This window comes from Triturus cristatus, chromosome 11, assembly GCF_964204655.1.
Source record: "Triturus cristatus chromosome 11, aTriCri1.1, whole genome shotgun sequence".
Classification (NCBI taxonomy): Eukaryota; Metazoa; Chordata; class Amphibia; order Caudata; family Salamandridae; genus Triturus; species Triturus cristatus.
Genome location: NC_140594.1, coordinates 850406271 through 850425403, shown reverse-complemented (window position 1 = coordinate 850425403; position 19133 = coordinate 850406271). Strand labels below are relative to the sequence as shown.

General features: G+C 46.7%; 1 protein-coding gene across 1 annotated transcript in view; it reads left to right on the top strand.

Moving 5' to 3' along the window:
• The window catches only part of GPC1 (glypican 1), a 349563-nt gene that overhangs the window by 273290 nt on the left and 57140 nt on the right, over positions 1-19133 (top strand). The window contains exon 5 of the mRNA XM_085634652.1: positions 6747-6877. Coding sequence (XP_085490778.1) covers positions 6747-6877 — 131 coding nt within the window. The remainder of the gene's footprint in view (positions 1-6746; positions 6878-19133) is intronic.

Here is a 19133-nt window from a genome sequence, read left to right as displayed (position 1 = left end):
AATTAAATGGATCCCTGAGTGGGCAACAGCAAAACTTTAGTAATTTTTTATTTTTATTTTTTATTTTTAATATGTCAAACTTTATTAATCTTGAAAGACATTTCCATACTTGTCTTTGTTCCCCTACCACCAAGCCAACAGTTTCTAACACCAGACATGTGACCCTCTTCCTATGGTATTTGAAATACATTTGCCATGAATTTGGCTGAAACCAAACCTTACAATGACAGCACTTTGTAAAACTGCAGAGCTAAACGGGGAGTTTCTATTGTGCAAAGTAAACATATGCTGTAGCAAGTTAGAACGTCAACAGGGGTTAAAGTAATTGCAGAGTAAGCTAGAAGGATTCTTTAGTCAGAGGACAAGAGATTAAATGTACATGATCACATGAAAATCCCACGCACAGATTTGTAAACGAAAGTTAGAAAAGCAAAATAAATCCGCTGACAAACTGGCAAAGCGCTGGCTTAGCACATAAGAGGATTGAGAGGTACAAAAATGAGGGATTTTGAAAAGTACAGATGGCAGCCTCAGTCAGTCATTTCGATAAACGCTGCATTTTTTTTTTTTAAATACAATAAAAAATACATGAGTTATTAGGGAAGATGCGTCTTGCATTGTTGTAAAGCTGCAGTTACATGAGAAAGTGATGATGCAACGTCCAGGAAGTGCTAGCCAGCTGTTGTCTAGTAATGACCAAATATTCATACTGGATAACAGTCAAAGCAAAAAGATATTGTGTGTGTCCAACACATAAACAGAATAGTTGGATCAATGTTCGGATGCGGAGTGAAAAGTTAAAATGGTGGCGGGCGCCTACAAGAATGCAGAGGCCTACTCTCTGCCAGGGCTTGAGTAGCACTACAATGATGAAAAGGTCACCTTCCTACCTTCAAAAGGATCATTCTTGAACCTTTACAGTTACACAAACATGGCGAGCCAGATGATCTTACTGTGGAAGGGCAGAAACTCGATTCAAAGAAAGGTGTGATTCCCCATTTCATTATTAAATCAACAAGGTGGTCTTTAAAACCAAGACCGTCACTTACTACAGTTTGCGCATGGTCTTGCGTGATGTAATACAGTTTACTGCTGTGTCCGGAGGCCCTGAAAATGGGAAGTAAATTGATTTTACTTTGTGTTGAATGCGCCAGTACCCACGCGAAACTTGCTTAAACGCGGGCCCAAGTTATTTGAGAGTGCCAGAGACATCCGATTATCTAAGATGACGGTTGGGCTTCCATCCTTTTCTTTTGTTGATGGAGGAAGAGGCTTCAACAACACCAGATACAGAGTTTATCTCATACATAATACGTAGTATTTCTACCACGTGCATTCAAAACTATAAACTGGCATATCTCTTGTCCACCTACAACAGTAAGAATAGGGTCTCTCTTCTACTCCACGCTCATCACTCTACTGGGTACCACGCAACATTATCAACAAGGGGGGCTTTCACTCCTGCGTGCAACAACATGTACATGGCATCGCTCATGGTGGTATGTGCTTGAAACAAGCTTGTTTGATACCAAATCTGATATTCTAGTTCACCGGACTATTTCCTCGAAATGTTAAAAGTAAATGGTATTCATCCAGTGATAAACTCACATTTGGTGAATGCCTTGATCTCCATAGATCCTTCTAGAACATTACCTTACCTAAAGGAGCACATAATCTCTCCCTTGCAGCAGTTTTGTCTGCTGTATTTTGTTCTCCTTTCTTTATCAGGGAAGAGGTGAAGGCTCTCCTTAACCAGCAGCTTGCTTCCCCCACACCCTTCTTCATCTGCTCCATCATGCCTTTTCATTTTTCTTCTTCTTTTCTTTGGAGATGGGGCCCCCCTAAACTCTACCCTTAAGCCCAACTACCCACCTCTCACGATTTCTTCGCAAAACAGTGGTGAAAATAAATTCTCAAATGCTTTGTTTTCACAATAGTTTTTTCCAATTAAGCCACATACTACAATCTCTCATGCGCATGCTCAACACGTCTACAAAACCAACTAGTAGCATCACTCACATGCAGTAATTTCAACTGGGCATCTCATATCCCACGTTCAAACCCTCTGCTTGATCTTATGCACAATATCAACATGAGCACTACTTGTATCAATGCTACATTTGCGTCAACAAGCCACTTGCACACAATTAGAACACCTTTCTTACCCCATAGCCACGTGAAACAATATCAGTAGCGTATGTTGAACACAAACGGAAAATGTGGGTACCACACCACATTGTACCGACAATTACTAACTATTTCAGAGTTAACAGCTTCTAGAGCACTGAGCCTTCAGTCCAAATTTCCCTGCAACTGACCTTTTTAGGTGCCTAAGGAATTAAAGGGAGTTACCTTCATCCACTGCTTCAATGTACATTTTAACCAATTCGGCCACACAATGGGGACCCAAAGTTGGCAAATGAGATTAAGTATGGATTCATTACAAACTTAAAGCCAAACTGCTGTATACAAGTCTTAAGAATATTTTTTTTAAAGTACACAATCACTACTGGAAGGCCAAATTGTCTCGCAAAATTTAGCCTCAATAACATGAAACATACAAGCATAATAGCAATTCAGAAAATCAGGAATAGAGTCTAATGATCAGTATATACTTTGTTGTCTTCTTGCCTATTATGCATAAGAAAAACTAAATCTCCTTATCTAAGCCTGAACTAGAAGCACTAATTGGGGAATTCTTAATCAGATCCAGTAAGGTAGGAAGGTGTCAGCTTAGTGCTACTTCTGTAGAAGTTCTCCTAAATAAAGAGTATTGCATAGGGAGCGGTTGTGACCTTACGGCAATGGAGCTGGGGAACCAGGTCCGAGCCTCAGCGTTGGCTCAGCATCCTGTGACTCCGGGCAAATCACTTAATATCCCCGTGCCTACCAAGAAATTAATGTGTCCTTGTGTAACGTAAATGGTGCTCATGGAAAGTGCTCCAATACCTTTGGGTCGAGTTCACGCTATATAAATCTGAAGAGAAAGAAAAACCACAACAGAGATATCGCGAAGAGGTCTATATTCCTCTGAGACTAAAAGGAATCTGACTAAAGCTGAAGTGTGATCATCAATTAAACCCCACAAAAGAACATTAGAGAAACCCATATTATGTGTCTCATCAATTTCCACCTTCATACTGTAAAATTTGGCAAATACTCTTGAAACTCCTTTCGTTTGGTCTGCACATCAAAACGTCCTTGGATTCCTCCTATCTCCCAATTTCGTACAAACGTAGTCCTCCCTTTGTTCGTTAAGGCTTCCTGCCCTTGCTAAAAATACTCCACCTGAACCTCACTATCTCTCACACACACTGTGCCTTTCTCTGTTCCTTAGATCATACAACTACACCTGCAGAGGAGAAACAAACATTGCAACCCGAGCAAGCTTCTCGTTGAAGGTTAAACATTAAGAAATCCAAATTATTAAGGCTTTTTTGGGATTGATCAGGATACAACTCTGCCTCTCGCCCATGCAATAGAGCTCTTGCCCTTTATCTACTTTGATTACCCTGCAGGACTCTGTATGACTGGCATGCGCACCAGTGCTGCAATATGTGAGCCATTGCCGCCAGCTGCTAGTTTAAGTTATGTGTATGTAGTTACATTTCAGCCTAATGGTTCATGGGTTTTATTTTTGCACATTAGTGAGTTTACTAATGAATTTTATTGGTGTATTATCTTTTACTGTCAACTGTTTATTTGGTCTGTGAGTGATCTTAGTTTGAGCCATTGCTTACATTTTGATATGCATAAACCTTATTTTTAGGTATGACGGACCATTCAAGTTTTGTCCATGGTTTGTGCCTCTGAATAATCTTTCCTGCAATCAGGCCAGCAGTGGAACATTTTTTTCCAGTATTTTAAATTTTCTCTACTGTTTTATAAAATCAATGTATCATGTTTTGTATTGTTTTACCATGCTACTTCAATGGGCTATTGTCAAATAAAGTATTTTTCTTCTTCAGCTTCATTAGTATGCACACTTGTTTAAATGTCGAGATTATACCGCAAATGCACTTTCTGTAGCTGTTTAGTGCACCGCATCACGTTAGTGATATTAAGTCACACAAATACATGAGGGCGTGTGTAAATATATATGTGGCCTGTTCATACATGAAAGGGTAGAGCCTAAATTATGCTGTTCCCCAGCCCATCAATTTATCCTGCAAAGGACAGCATGGGGACATCACAGCTCGTTCATGCAGTCAGTTCTCATACAGAACAGATACATAACTGCATGAAACTCATGGGTAATATGCATTATTGGACTGACTGTAAATTATAGCAACACAATACATGAAATAAAACATCAATTTGTAAAGATAGAAATGCATCAACTTTTTCCAGGTCTGACATCTGACCTGATGCTCACAGCTCCCCAGTGAAATGTCAAATCACCATTCCTTTTGGTTGTGGTAGCTCACACAATGCACAATTATTTTCAAGAATGAGCTTAATACCTCCAAAAACTGAGATCACAGTTACTAGCACAGCATCTGTTCATTCAGCCAACCTGTTTTTGTCATCTTCATTTACACTGTCCAACGTTTTGGCTCTAAGCAGATCCCAATGCTTAAATCTGTACAGTCATATTCCAATCACAGAGCACTCAGCTTTGAGAACAAATAGTCCTGTCAGTTCCTCCTTCATTGTGACACAAAGGTTCAGCCAAGAAAACGAGGCTTGATATGCAATCACAATGAGGGACAGGCTATGGAGACTCCTCTCTCTGCTACCTTGAGGAAGCGGATAGCTGATCACCTCCTCAGCTCACAAACCCATAGTTCAACAAACAAGCATTTGCAATGCAATCGATCTCGCCTTTGGGACCTTATATGTATTTTGCTATGCAGCACATTAGCCTGGGTGCTGAAACATCTACTGTTCTTTAACATGGTGGAAAGTAAGCACCAAACTGCGTGACACGCCAGGTATGGGAACACATGGAGAGAAATATTGCCTTTCAGTGGGGAATGGTATAGTCCAAAGCTCTGTTTTTAATATAAAATCAGGGCCTTCGGTGGTCATATCACTGAAAATACAAGATTTGAAAAAAATATTATTGTCTATGGGTGCTCATGGAAGATCATTTCTATGGACTGGAATCTAGAGAATACTAAAGTGATTCTGGTATTTTACTGGCCTCTGCTGGTCGTTTTCTATCAAAGTTAAATAGAGGCAGTTGCCAGAAATTTTTTAAAAAGAAAATCCCTCAGCAGAAAGCAATTCTGGTATTTTACTGACCTCTCCTGGTCCTCTTTTATCAAGACAGTTAAATAGAGGCAGTTGAACAGAAAAAAAGCCCCTAGGTGAAAGTAGACAAGTCCTAGGGTTGATCTCCAGAGCCCACAAAGTACACACACATATAAGTATATACTAATATATAAGTATATACTAAAGTATATACAAGGGGTCTCGAACTCTCGACCTAAAAAGGACACCAGCAGCAGAAATAGAACCAGAGCTGTTGGAACCCTTATGCACAGACTGCCGCCACATTTTAGGAATGCTTCAGGAATCATACATGCTCCCACAATGTCTTCCACACACTTCTATACAAGAGGCATGAGTCCAAACGCATAAGAGATTAGAAATGTAAGTATTTACCACATTAAAAGAACAGATGCATTTTTTGTTAAATGCTATGCAAGTATTTGTATTTTCACTCTCTTGTGGGCTCACCAAAGCTTTTCATCCAGTTTTTTTTCAGGGTTTGCTAGTGGCAGGCTTTGCCTCAATTCTACATTTCTGTAGCCCACTATAGCTTTCTGATCAAATACGGAAGGTCAAATATGGTAAACATCCACTTCGCCAGTGTTATAGAATGAGATCTCTCATGTACAAAAGATGATTGGTTTCTTTCAGTTACAGTATGATAGAAAAATCCTACACATCCAATCAGGATTTGGCATCTTCTCTCTGCAGTTCCTCTCTTCCATTTCCCAGGTCCTCACAGGCATATAGAAGACTCAAACAAACTCCTTTCCATGACCTCCCAAAAAGAGCTGACATTGTGCTCTTGAGCGTGGCACCAAACCATAACAGGATCACCACATTAGGGTTTTCTAAATGATCCAGGGTGTTCTACCAAGTGGATACTGATGGAACAAGAAAATTTCACAAAATTCAGAGAAAAAGATCTGCAAAATATATGTTGTGTACATGCTGTACGCAAAATTCGAACCTGTTGAATTTCTTACTGCTAGTTTTAAGAAAGCTTTGCATGCAGAGTTTCTTACTCTTAGACCTTTTTTTTCTCTTGGAGGCTGTTGTCCTTTTTAGGTCTCGCCTGACCCAGTGCATGCGCTGATCTGGCGAGACTTATTAAGAGGGCTCCAAAAAGTACTACCAGGCCAGCCTAGAGCTACAGTGCATGTGGGCGGGCGCGCGCGCCGCGCTTTACCGCGATTTACTTTCACTTTCGCGGCCGCACAGCCGCTTTGATGTTTGATCTTCACTTTCGCGGCCGCTTGGCATAGCCAATAGGTCTCGCTTTTGGGACCTTATAAGTATTTAGTTATGCAACTGTTGCATGGCTAAACACTTATAAGGTCCCAAAGGCGAGACCTATTGGCAATGCCAATGCTTGTTGGGTACTGTTATCTATTCAAGTGGCAGTGATTTCCAATATCCTTATCTTTATGCCTTCACAATGGGATTTATTGGCATTTCGAGTAGCATCTAACAAACTGTGGAACAACTCTTCTGTGGCTTATAATTGTATATTTGCTTGCTTCCACTAGATTCAATGTTGCTGGTGGCTGACAGGTTTGAAGCGCCTTCTAACATAGAAACAGTAATGAGCACAATTCACGAAAGAATCTCAGACGCCATATCAACTATGCAGGAAAACAAGAAAGTTATAACAAACAAGGTAAGAGAACAATTTCACAAAATATAAAGGAGAAATAGGCAATATTCCGTTAAGTACCTATTGCTTTGTTGACTAATGAGAACCCGACAACCACATTAATTATTAATGTCCAGATGCTTGTACAAAAATCTATCACACACTTCATAGAACTCCCAAGTGTAAGTGAAACTTTTGCAAATTTTTATTTTAGTCACATGTATTTTAGGTGTACTCCTCTTTTTCTCTAATCCTAAAGGTGTGAAGTTTATGCATTTTAGAGGATGTTCACCACACATAAGTGATGCTACTTCGTACAAAAGCAGAATTTCAGATCTTTCATAGTGCAACCATTGAAGATTGGTGTGTGTTAGACCTGTCAGCCCTTTGGGTGGTCCCTCCTCATCATTATTTATTTTGTCCCACTTTTGCCTCAAACCCTGTTAGAATTTTTCCTTTTTGGGAACCACCAGACTTTTTAGTATTGATGCAGATTCAGGGAGCCATTTTATCTACCCCTGGAACTTCTGTCTGAGGGCCTGGAGCACAAAATGGTGGCCACCTGTGACATCATCAGAACCCACTGGAACCTACTAGAACCTTCTGCAACATTCTGGAGCCCTGTGACAGTTGGAGGCGGTTTAGAATGTTGGGAAGCTAAGACAGAGAGTTGGCAGTTGGAGCTGGCAGTTGGCACCTGACTGGTGAAGAGAGAGCAGCAGAAACCTGAAGGAGGAAGGAGTGAGGCAGCAGGGGTGGAAACTTGTGCCTGGAGTGGGGTCCATAAACCCACCCTTGATACTAGTCCCTACTGACTGAGCCCAGCCTGGAGCCCTGTGTGGGAAGAAGCAAGAAAAACCATCCTAAGGACCTGGACAGCAGGAACAGGCCTTAGAAGCAAAGAACAGCAAGATCCTGACCTGGATACTGGTTTCCCTGGAGTCCGACGTCGAGGAGCCTAGAGACCCGGAGCCCGAGGTGGAGAAGCGGCGCTGACTGGAAAAGCAGACGTCGTACCCGGAGCCACCGGAGGTCGAGAGAGGGCGCCGACGGAGGTCGTAGAGAGTACCAGAGGTCGAGGAGGAAGTCACCCGAGGTCGAGTGAGCGGCGTCGACGGGGGAGTGAAGTCCGCCTCCGGAGTCGCCGGAGACCGAAGTGAAGCGTGCCGGAGGTTGGGAGTGGAGGTCGCACTCCGGAGTCGCCGGAACCTGAGGAGAGAAGCACCGGAGGTCGGGAGTGGAGGTCGCACTCCGGAGTTGCCGGAACCTGAGGAGAGAAGCACCGGAGGTCGGGAGTGGGGATCGCACTCCGGAGCCGCCGGAAGTCGACATCGAGCCAAGACTGCCCGACGTCATCGAATCGGAGGTCGAGATCGAGCCGAGGCCGCCGACATCGATCCGGAACCGCCTACCGGCGTCGTCAAGAACTGACATTGCGCCGAGGCCGCCGACATCGAGCCGGAACCGCCTCACGGCGTCGACACGACTCCAGCGGCGTCGGAGCTTCGGAAAAAGGGCAGTAAGTGGAATAGAGGGCGCCTAAGGCCCTGTGGAATCCTAAGAGACTACTCTAGGGGTTAGAGAGGTGCTGGAACCAGCTGGACTGTGCCAGGGGTGAGCTGAGACTAATCCAGAGGGGTTGTGTAGAGTGAGAGAGCCAGGTCTCTAGTATTTCCCCCTTGATCTACCTCAGTTTAGGCCTCAGCCTTGTCCAAGCCAGGGAGTAGACACCCTCAAGCCTTCCACATCCCCACAAGCTGTGCCTGGGGCCAAATCAGCCCATAGAAATTTAAATGTGATCTGATTCTATGAGTGTCACTGTCAGCTTTTAATTATTTATTGAGGGCACTGTATTTATTGTATTTAACCTATTTATTGCTTCACTGTATTTATTGTTCCACAGTATTTATTGTCGCACAATATTTATTGGTTTACAGTATTTATTGCCTCAGAATATTTAATTGCCTGTATGTAATGCACTTATATTTATGCCTTAATTATTTATGATCTCCCCTATTTATTGAATCCTTAAGACAGTATTTAATTGACCTGCACTATTTAAAAGCCTTGTATATTGTGATTGTGTTATTATTTATCTAATCAGCAACTAAGAGAAAAAGAAGATAAACAGAGATATTTTCATAATTTTTACGGTGTAGAGTCGTTTTTGGAACGGATGCACGCATGGTTATTGTATGGGTATGACGTATGCTTAGCACGGTGCCTGATTCCTGACCACTCGAGCCAAGCTACCACTGTATGTCCTGGAAAGACCCCGTTACCACCAACCCTTTCCGGTGTGGGAGTGGAGTATTTCCAACATTAATTGGTGTTCAGTGGTGGGATAGAGCTGTGCCTACGTATACTCGACAATAACTGTGGGTAGTCCATAGGCCTACACCGGGAGTTTTCTCCAAGCGGCCTTCCTAATTGTGAGTTTTTGTTTTTTCCAAATTTACTCTGGTGGTGGGAGGAGGTATTATATAAGGTACCCCCCTGCATAGTTACTGCAAATAACTGTCCTCTGACCTGAGTGGGCAAGATGGAGTTTGTACTGGAGAACTTAGAAACGTACACTGTGGCCCAACTCAGGGAGTTTTGTCAGCGGGAGGGGGTGTATTGTCCCCCAGGAGCAAAGAAGGGTGCACTCCAAACCAGCTTAAGGGCTTGGGGGGAGGCACGACGAGAAAGCAAGGCTGAGGAGGAGGACAGGGATAGAGAGCCCGACAGTGAGGGAGCTGGTTTGTACCAACCTGAGGTGGGGAACCTGTCAGCGGGGCCCAGGACACTTTCCAGGAAGGGCAGCAGTGCCTCTAGCGGTGGCTTGTCTGAAGTGGAGTTAACAGACCGGAGGGAGAAAAGACAGCTCACATGGGACTTAGCAAGGCTGGAGAAGGAGAAGGAGGAACAGAGGATGGCTCATGAGATAAGGCTGAAAGAGATAGATCTTCAGATCCTGAGAATCGGGGCACACCCTGTACCTAACGGTGGCAGCGAAGAACGAGAGTACACCAGGGAACCCAAACCCTACCTGCCAAAGGACATAGTAGCTAGCTATGGGGTGGGTGACGATATCGCCAAGTGGCTAGCGGCCTATGAGGTCTCGTTAAGGGCCCATGGGGTTCCAGAGAAGTACTGGGGAGGGGGATTGTACAAGTACATGCCTCCAGCTGGTAGGGATGCATTATTGGCCCTCGAGGAGGATGAGCAGACCCACTACCCCACCATGAAACTGGCGCTCATAAGAAAGTTTGGACTAACACCCGAAAAGTACAGACAGAAGTTCAGGGGTAGTCACAAACTGGGCACACAGAATTGGGTGGACTTCCTGGACTATGCAAAGAAGGCACTAGAGGGTTGGATTCAGGGCAGTGAAGTGAGGAACTACGAGGGGTTGTTTGATCTAGTACTGAAGGAACACCTGCTCGAGAAATGTTTCCCTGAACTGTGTCAACACCTGGTGGATAGCAAGCTGACCAGTCCCCGGAAGCTTGCTGAGGAGGCGGACATTTGGGCTAGTACCCGGGTGTCCACAAGGGGGACTGGAGGGGATACTCAAAGGGCCGGTCAGGGCGCCCCCCAGAAGAAAGAGGGAGGGGAAAAGAAAAAGGAGTTCTCCAAAGGCCCCCAAAATAATTTCCAAGGAAAGGGAACAGGATTCACCCCTAGGGCTAACCCACCCAGAAACCCTAATCCTGGCCAGAGTCAGCAGCCAAGGGTTGTCCATTGCTACGAGTGCGGTGGCGTTGGACACTATAAAGGAGATCCGAAGTGCCTGAAACGACCACCCCCTCCCATTGGAGGAAAGACCCCCGGAGTAGCTAGTGTAGTGCTCGGGGAGGAGATGCCCTTAACTAAGGGAAGGGAGTGGGCGGGTGTCACTTTAGTGTCCCTGGGAGAACGGGAGATGGTTCCTAAGATCCAGGTGCCCGCAAATACCGTAAAGTATGGGCAGTGGGTCACCATCAACGGCCAAAGAGGGGAGGCTCTGAGAGACACAGGAGCCAGTATGACTATGGTACGTAGTCAACTGGTGTCTCCAGAGCAGGTAATTCCCGATGTACTCCACCCAGCCGCGATGGCTGACGGCAGAACAGGCCACTATCCAGTGGCCGAGGTTCCCTTTGAATGGGGGGGGGTTGCAGGTTCACTTCGAGTTGCCGTAAGCCCTGCCGTGCCAGTCGATTGTCTACTGGGGAATGACATGGAGCACAATGCTTGGAAGGAGGTGGAATACCGGACTCATACTGAGATGCTGGGTACACCTGACTGGGCCTGTGTGAGCACAGGGTCCGCGACTACCCGGAGAGGGAGTTCGTTTCGGCTGGAGCCTGGAACAAAGGCCCAGCCAGCTGCCAGTCAAGGGAAGAACCGAGGACAGGATGGGCCTGCCTCGGCGTACCCACCCCGTAGGACGGATAGGCCACCGGAGGTGGTGGACCAGGAGTCTGCGGAGGGGGACGTTACCAAACTGGGGGACCTACCCATCCCGGCCGAGTGGCACGTGGAGGGAGGCCCGTCCAGGGAGGAATTCTGCCAGGGCCAGAGGGAGTGCCCTACCCTTGAGGGGCTGAGGCGACAGGCCGAAGCCCAGGCAGCAGGGAACGTTGAAGGGAACTACAGTGTTTACTGGGAGGATGGCCTCCTCTACAGTGAACCCAAGGCACCCCTACATGGATCGTCACGAGCCTTGGTAGTCCCTCAACGTTATCGAGCCTTCCTTCTGGAGTTGGCTCACGAGATCCCATTGGCAGGACACCTGGGGCAAGACAAGACCTTCGCCCGTCTTGTCCCACACTTTTATTGGCCTCAGATGAAAGTGTCGTCCGATACCTACTGCCGGACATGTGTGTCTTGCCAAGCCAGTGGGAAAACAGGGGTGAAGCTGAAAGCTCCCCTGGAACCACTTCCTGTCGTTAGCACCCCCTTTGAAAGGGTGGGCATCGACATTGTGGGTCCGTTAGATCCACCTACTACAGCTGGTCACAGGTTTATCCTGGTTCTGGTGGATCATGCCACACGGTACCCAGAGGCAATACCTCTGAGGACCATAACAGCACCTGTTGTGGCTAGGGCCCTGATGGGAATCTTTACCCGAGTGGGTTTTCCCAAGGAAGTTGTGTCCGACAGGGGGACCAACTTCATGTCAGCGTACATGCGGGCGATGTGGAAGGAGTGTGGAGTGACCTACCGGTTCACAACTCCTTACCACCCCCAGACCAATAGTCTGGTGGAGAGGTTTAACAAAACCTTGAAAGGCATGATCAGAAGTCTGCCTGAAAGCCTGCGGAGGAAATGGGACGTCCTCCTACCCTGTTTACTCTTTTCTTACAGGGAAGTGCCACAGAAGGGAGTGGGCTTCAGCCCCTTCGAGCTTCTGTATGGGCACCCTGTACGTGGACCTCTCAACCTGGTGAGAGACGGATGGGAAAGAACTCCCAGAAAGCTTCCCCAGGACGTGGTGAGCTACATGCTGGCCTTCCGGAGCCAAATGGCTAAGTTGTGGAAGCAAGCTTCTGACAACTTGGAAGCCAGCCAAGCAGTGATGAAGGCGTGGTATGACCACAACGCTCACCCGGTGGAGTTGGAGCCTGGCCAGAAGGTGTGGGTGATCGAACCGGGAGAGCTTAGCGCCCTCCAGGATCGCTGGTCAGGACCCTTTGAGGTGTTGGAGAAGAAGGGTAAGGCTACCTACTTGGTGGATCTTAAAACCCCTCGTCAGCCCCTACGGGTGCTGCACGCCAACCGCCTCAAACCCCACCACGAGAGGCCCGAAGTCATCTTGATGATGGTGACTGACGGAGCAGAGGACGTGGAAAGCGAGCCTCTCCCCGATTTGTTTGCGTCTCAAGAGAAGGATGGGTCGGTGGAGGGAGTGATTCTCTCCCCATCTCTAACTCCTGAACAACAGGAGGACTGCCGCCAGGTCCTGGGACAGTACTCTTCGTTGTTCTCCCTTGTCCCGGGTAGGACTCACCTGTGCGTCCATGACGTGGACACAGGAGACAGCCCACCTGTGAAGTCCAAGATCTACCGGATGTCAGACAAGGTGAAGGCCAGCATTCATAGTGAAGTCACTAAGATGCTGGAGCTAGGAGTGATCGAACCTTCTAGCATCCCCTGGTCCAGTCCGGTGGTGTTAGTACCAAAAGCTGCACCACCGGGTGCCCAACCGGAACTGAGGTTCTGTGTGGACTACCGGGGACTGAATTCAGTAACCAAAACTGATGCTCATCCGATCCCTAGGGCGGATGAATTGATTGACCGGCTGGGAGCTGCCCAATATCTAAGTACCTTTGACCTTACTTCTGGGTACTGGCAGATCTCTTTGACTGATGGAGCAAGGGAAAGGTCAGCCTTCTCCACGCCCAATGGCCACTACCAGTTCTGTGTGATGCCCTTTGGGCTCAAGAACGCACCTGCCACGTTTCAGCGCCTGGTAAACCAGATCCTCACCGGAATGGAGAGTTTCTCTGCTGCTTATCTGGATGACATAGCCGTCTTCAGTAACAGCTGGGAGGATCACTTGCGTCACCTGCAAGCTGTTCTCCAGGCCCTGAGACAAGCTGGATTGACGATCAAGGCCAGCAAGTGCCAGATCGGGCAGGGGTCGGTAGTGTACCTTGGACACTTGGTGGGTAGGGGAGCGGTGCAACCCCTCCAGGCGAAGATCGAGGCCATCATGGCCTGGGAACCCCCCAAGACACAGACTGAGGTCCGAGCTTTTCTGGGCCTCACGGGATACTACCGCCGCTTCGTGAAGGGGTACGGTACCATCGTAGCCCCCCTCACGGAGCTCACGTCCAAGAAACAACCTCGACGGGTAGTCTGGACGGAGGCTTGTCAGCAGGCCTTTGTGAGATTGAAGCAAGCCATGTGCGAGGCCCCGGTCTTAAGGGCCCCAGACTTTTCCAAGAAGTTCATTGTCCAGACGGATGCATCAGAACATGGCATTGGGGCAGTGTTATCGCAACTCAATGAAGAGGGTCTGGATCAACCCGTGGTCTTCCTATCCCGGAGACTACTTCCCAGGGAACAGAAGTGGAGTGCAATAGAGCGTGAAGCCTTTGCAGTGGTATGGGCTCTGAAGAAGTTGCGGCCATACCTGTTTGGCTCGCACTTCCTAGTTCAGACCGACCACAGACCCCTTCGTTGGCTGATGCAGATGAAGGGGGAGAATCCCAAGTTGTTGAGGTGGTCTATTTCCCTACAGGGAATGGACTTTCAGGTGGAACATCGGCCTGGAGTGGACCACGCCAATGCAGACGGTCTCTCAAGGTATTTCCGCCTTGGTGATGAGAACTCCCAAGGGGTTGGGTAGCTCTCCCCACTTTCAGCTGGGGGGGACGCGTGTTAGACCTGTCAGCCCTTTGGGTGGTCCCTCCTCATCATTATTTATTTTGTCCCACTTTTGCCTCAAACCCTGTTAGAATTTTTCCTTTTTGGGAACCACCAGACTTTTTAGTATTGATGCAGATTCAGGGAGCCATTTTATCTACCCCTGGAACTTCTGTCTGAGGGCCTGGAGCACAAAATGGTGGCCACCTGTGACATCATCAGAACCCACTGGAACCTACTAGAACCTTCTGCAACATTCTGGAGCCCTGTGACAGTTGGAGGCGGTTTAGAATGTTGGGAAGCTAAGACAGAGAGTTGGCAGTTGGAGCTGGCAGTTGGCACCTGACTGGTGAAGAGAGAGCAGCAGAAACCTGAAGGAGGAAGGAGTGAGGCAGCAGGGGTGGAAACTTGTGCCTGGAGTGGGGTCCATAAACCCACCCTTGATACTAGTCCCTACTGACTGAGCCCAGCCTGGAGCCCTGTGTGGGAAGAAGCAAGAAAAACCATCCTAAGGACCTGGACAGCAGGAACAGGCCTTAGAAGCAAAGAACAGCAAGATCCTGACCTGGATACTGGTTTCCCTGAAGTCCGACGTCGAGGAGCCTAGAGACCCGGAGCCCGAGGTGGAGAAGCGGCGCTGACTGGAAAAGCAGACGTCGTACCCGGAGCCACCGGAGGTCGAGAGAGGGTGCCAACGGAGGTCGTAGAGAGTACCAGAGGTCGAGGAGGAAGTCACCCGAGGTCGAGTGAGCGGCGTCGACGGGGGAGTGAAGTCCGCCTCCGGAGTCGCCGGAGACCGAAGTGAAGCGTGCCGGAGGTCGGGAGTGGAGGTCGCACTCCGGAGTCGCCGGAACCTGAGGAGAGAAGCACCGGAGGTCGGGAGTGGAGGTCGCACTCCGGAGTCGCCGGAACCTGAGGAGAGAAGCACCGGAGGTCGGGAGTGGGGATCGCACTCCGGAGCCGCCGGAAGTCGACATCGAGCCAAGACTGCCCGACGTCATCGAATCGGAGGTCGAGATCGAGCCGAGGCCGCCGACATCGATCCGGAACCGCCTACCGGCGTCGTCAAGAACTGACATTGCGCCGAGGCCGCCGACATCGAGCCGGAACCGCCTCACGGCGTCGACACGACTCCAGCGGCGTCGGAGCTTCGGAAAAAGGGCAGTAAGTGGAATAGAGGGCGCCTAAGGCCCTGTGGAATCCTAAGAGACTACTCTAGGGGTTAGAGAGGTGCTGGAACCAGCTGGACTGTGCCAGGGGTGAGCTGAGACTAATCCAGAGGGGTTGTGTAGAGTGAGAGCCAGGTCTCTAGTATTTCCCCCTTGATCTACCTCAGTTTAGGCCTCAGCCTTGTCCAAGCCAGGGAGTAGACACCCTCAAGCCTTCCACATCCCCACAAGCTGTGCCTGGGGCCAAATCAGCCCATAGAAATTTAAATGTGATCTGATTCTATGAGTGTCACTGTCAGCTTTTAATTATTTATTGAGGGCACTGTATTTATTGTATTTAACCTATTTATTGCTTCACTGTATTTATTGTTCCACAGTATTTATTGTCGCACAATATTTATTGGTTTACAGTATTTATTGCCTCAGAATATTTAATTGCCTGTATGTAATGCACTTATATTTATGCCTTAATTATTTATGATCTCCCCTATTTATTAAATCCTTAAGACAGTATTTAATTGACCTGCACTATTTAAAAGCCTTGTATATTGTGATTGTGTTATTATTTATCTAATCAGCAACTAAGAGAAAAAGAAGATAAACAGAGATATTTTCATAATTTTCACGGTGTAGAGTCGTTTTTGGAACGGATGCACGCATGGTTATTGTATGGGTATGACGTATGCTTAGCACGGTGCCTGATTCCTGACCACTCGAGCCAAGCTACCACTGTATGTCCTGGAAAGACCCCGTTACCACCAACCCTTTCCGGTGTGGGAGTGGAGTATTTCCAACAGTGTGGTATCATAATACTGCATCCTAAATATTGTTTACAAAAATATTTCACCATTGGAGGTAATATTAGAAAATCTACACCCAATAGGTTGATTGTTTGGTTACTGATATTTAAGACACATTATTTATGTAGACCGTATTTCTGGCAACAAGTTTCTGACATACAACCTCAACGCATCAGATGGTCCACATAATTTCAGGACTAGGTTCCCCCGTTCTTTTAATGTTCTTTATTAGGATCAGAATATAAAGATTGCCAAAACCTGTGGGATAAATTGTTTTTTAAATTTGAAGGCAAACCAATAGTGTGCAAGCAATATTGGATTGCCTCCTGGCTCAGACGATGATTTAAATATGTAAATGATGGTAGGGACCAATACGTTTAAAATTATTCAGTGATTGAGCAAGGCATATCAGACCATGATGTAAAGTTCACTTTACCAATATTTACATTGATCTCAGAATTGATTGTGATGTAAAGAAAATTCCTAAATGGTATGCAGATTGTGTTACATTCTAAAACAAGCATTTGCAATGCAAATTGGTCTTGCATTTGTGAGAGTTAGAGGTATTGGCGTTGTAAATGGTAATGTCTTTCACCCATGTGTTTTGGATTGGAGTGGAGTGGATGTGTTTGGAGTGGAATGATGTAGGTTAGTTTGGAATTGTTAGCTGTGGAATTGTGTGTTGTGGAATTGTGTGGGGTGGTGTGAATGAATGAATACATTTTTTATTATGTCAATTAACTAAAATTGTTACAATAGAGGTCAAGCAAAGTTACTACGGCACTTGATTACTTCAGTTATGATAGGTACATATTTAGCAGTTCTAATATACATATCTGAAACACAGATAAAATAGATCTAAAAAATACTGCGTTTAAAGATGCAAAACGAATAAAAGCAGTGCAAGAAACAAATGTCAAACACTTGAATTAGTTCTAGTCCTTGATTAAGGCTTTGACTAGAAGTTCTTTCACTTAGCGTGCAAATTTTCGCTCATCTATCCAGGTCCAAAAAAGAGGTTTTGTGGCGTCTGTGCGGGTACCTGTTCGATATTTTAATCACAGAAGGTTCAGTAAAGTGTCGACGTGCGTGGCATTGCCTAAAAGTTCTTTCACCTTATGTGCAAATTTCGCAAATCTGGCCAGTTCCATTGGGATGTCCAAGTTAAAAAGAAGATTCATGGCATCTGTGCAAGTACGCGTTCCATATTGTAAAAACAATGGTTTCAGTAAAGTGCGACGTGCCTGTGCCAAACGTTGGCTGCACCATGAGTCTCACTGCTAAAATTTGCTTTAAAATTGACTTGTTTATGGCGGCATCAAGATATGGATGCCATAGGCGGTCTTCGTAGGAGCTTGCAAGTATCCTGATGTTGCTGCTGGAGAGCTTCAGTTCCTTCATGTCCTCTTCCTTGGAAAGTAGTCTGACTTGTTTTTTTAAAAGCGATTTTAGAGTACCGGGCTGATGAACAAAGTCCTGCCAATTGGTCATGTCAAGGTGCAGTTCAGTGCAAGCAGTGTGCAAGCCTTTGGTCCACGGGTTGTTTGCTTTCCCAAAAATTGTTTTTAGAATTGCTTTCATTGTGTGCGGAGGGGCCGCGCATACCCCTCAATAAAACCACACAATACTTCCCAAATATTACTACCTTCGTCTTTCCTGCGTTTGCTCTTAAATCGTCAATGTTGTTATAGCTGTTTAGTGCTTCCAATGATCTTTGCATGCTTGTTTTGGTGTGGTCCAGTAGCACCATATCGTCCGCGTTCTGCATTAAAAATAATCTGGTCGGGCCAATTTTAGGGGGTAGAAGGTTGGCCTTAGATATTGTTTTGCCGAGGTCCGCAGTGTATAAGTAAAAAAGGAGTGGCACCAGTACGCAGCCTTATTTCAGCCCTCGGTCTTTTAGAATCTTTTCGGTGGCTGAATTCGTCGTGAGTTTCACCCGTACCCAGGTTCCAGTACAGAGGCTGATTATTGCTTTTAGCAGCATCGCTGGTATCCCCCAGTTTTGCAGTTTCCGCCACAGCAGACTCCGGTTAACGCCGTCAAATGCCGCGTAGTAGTCCACAAAACAGCAAAAAGTGGTAGCTGCTTTTTTCTGAGTGGGCTGTTCTACCAGGTAAGCGAGGGTTAAGATGTTGTCCATTGTTGACACTCCAGGCCTGAAACTGGATTGGTAGGCTGGTAGGATTTCATTGTCGTTAGCCCAGTCCTGCAGGTCTTGCAAGAGGAGGCTTGCGTATCCTTTTACCTCGATGTCCAAGAGGGAAATAAGCCTATAATTCGATGGGTCCCCAGTGTCTCCCTTTTTGTGAATGGGTTGCAGCAGAGAATCTTTTCAAGTCTCCGGGACTATTGAATTGGCCAGGCAGTACTGATAAAACGGCTTAAGTGTGGTGCCCCAGAAGTCACTATCTTCTTTGAACGGATGTCCTGGTAAGCCGTTGGGACCCAGTGCCCCATCCTTTCTGGTGTTTTTTATGATTAATGTCACACGGTTCACTGCAACATGATACTCAGATGTTTCTTCAGTAGGTGGAGGATTCCCTGTAATCTGCAGTTCAGGAAAGGTATTTCGCAAACCGGTGATAATAGAGAGACTTTGATGGTGCAGTTGAGACTGATTTGGAGCGCAACAATACAATGTAGTCACATGGGTAATCTATGTGTGGCTGGCAACCACATTGCGCCGATCGTGGCCGTGTCCTGAAGCCTGTTGATTTATGACCAAAATTCCGCCTGTTTGTTTGGGGTCAACAGGTTGTGAATATACAGCCACTGGGAGTCTTGCTGTTGTCTTTTGCAGTCCCATACATTTTTCCTCTGTATTTTCCTTGCTAGAAGTTGATCTTGGAATGTTTTATTTTTTCCCTCTTGCTTGTGAGTGCGGATGGCTGTTCTCAAGGCCCGCTTGCTTTGCCCAACTGTTCCGCACCGGGGTTGTAGTTGGCAGCAGATTCTTTCTCCTGAGGCTCA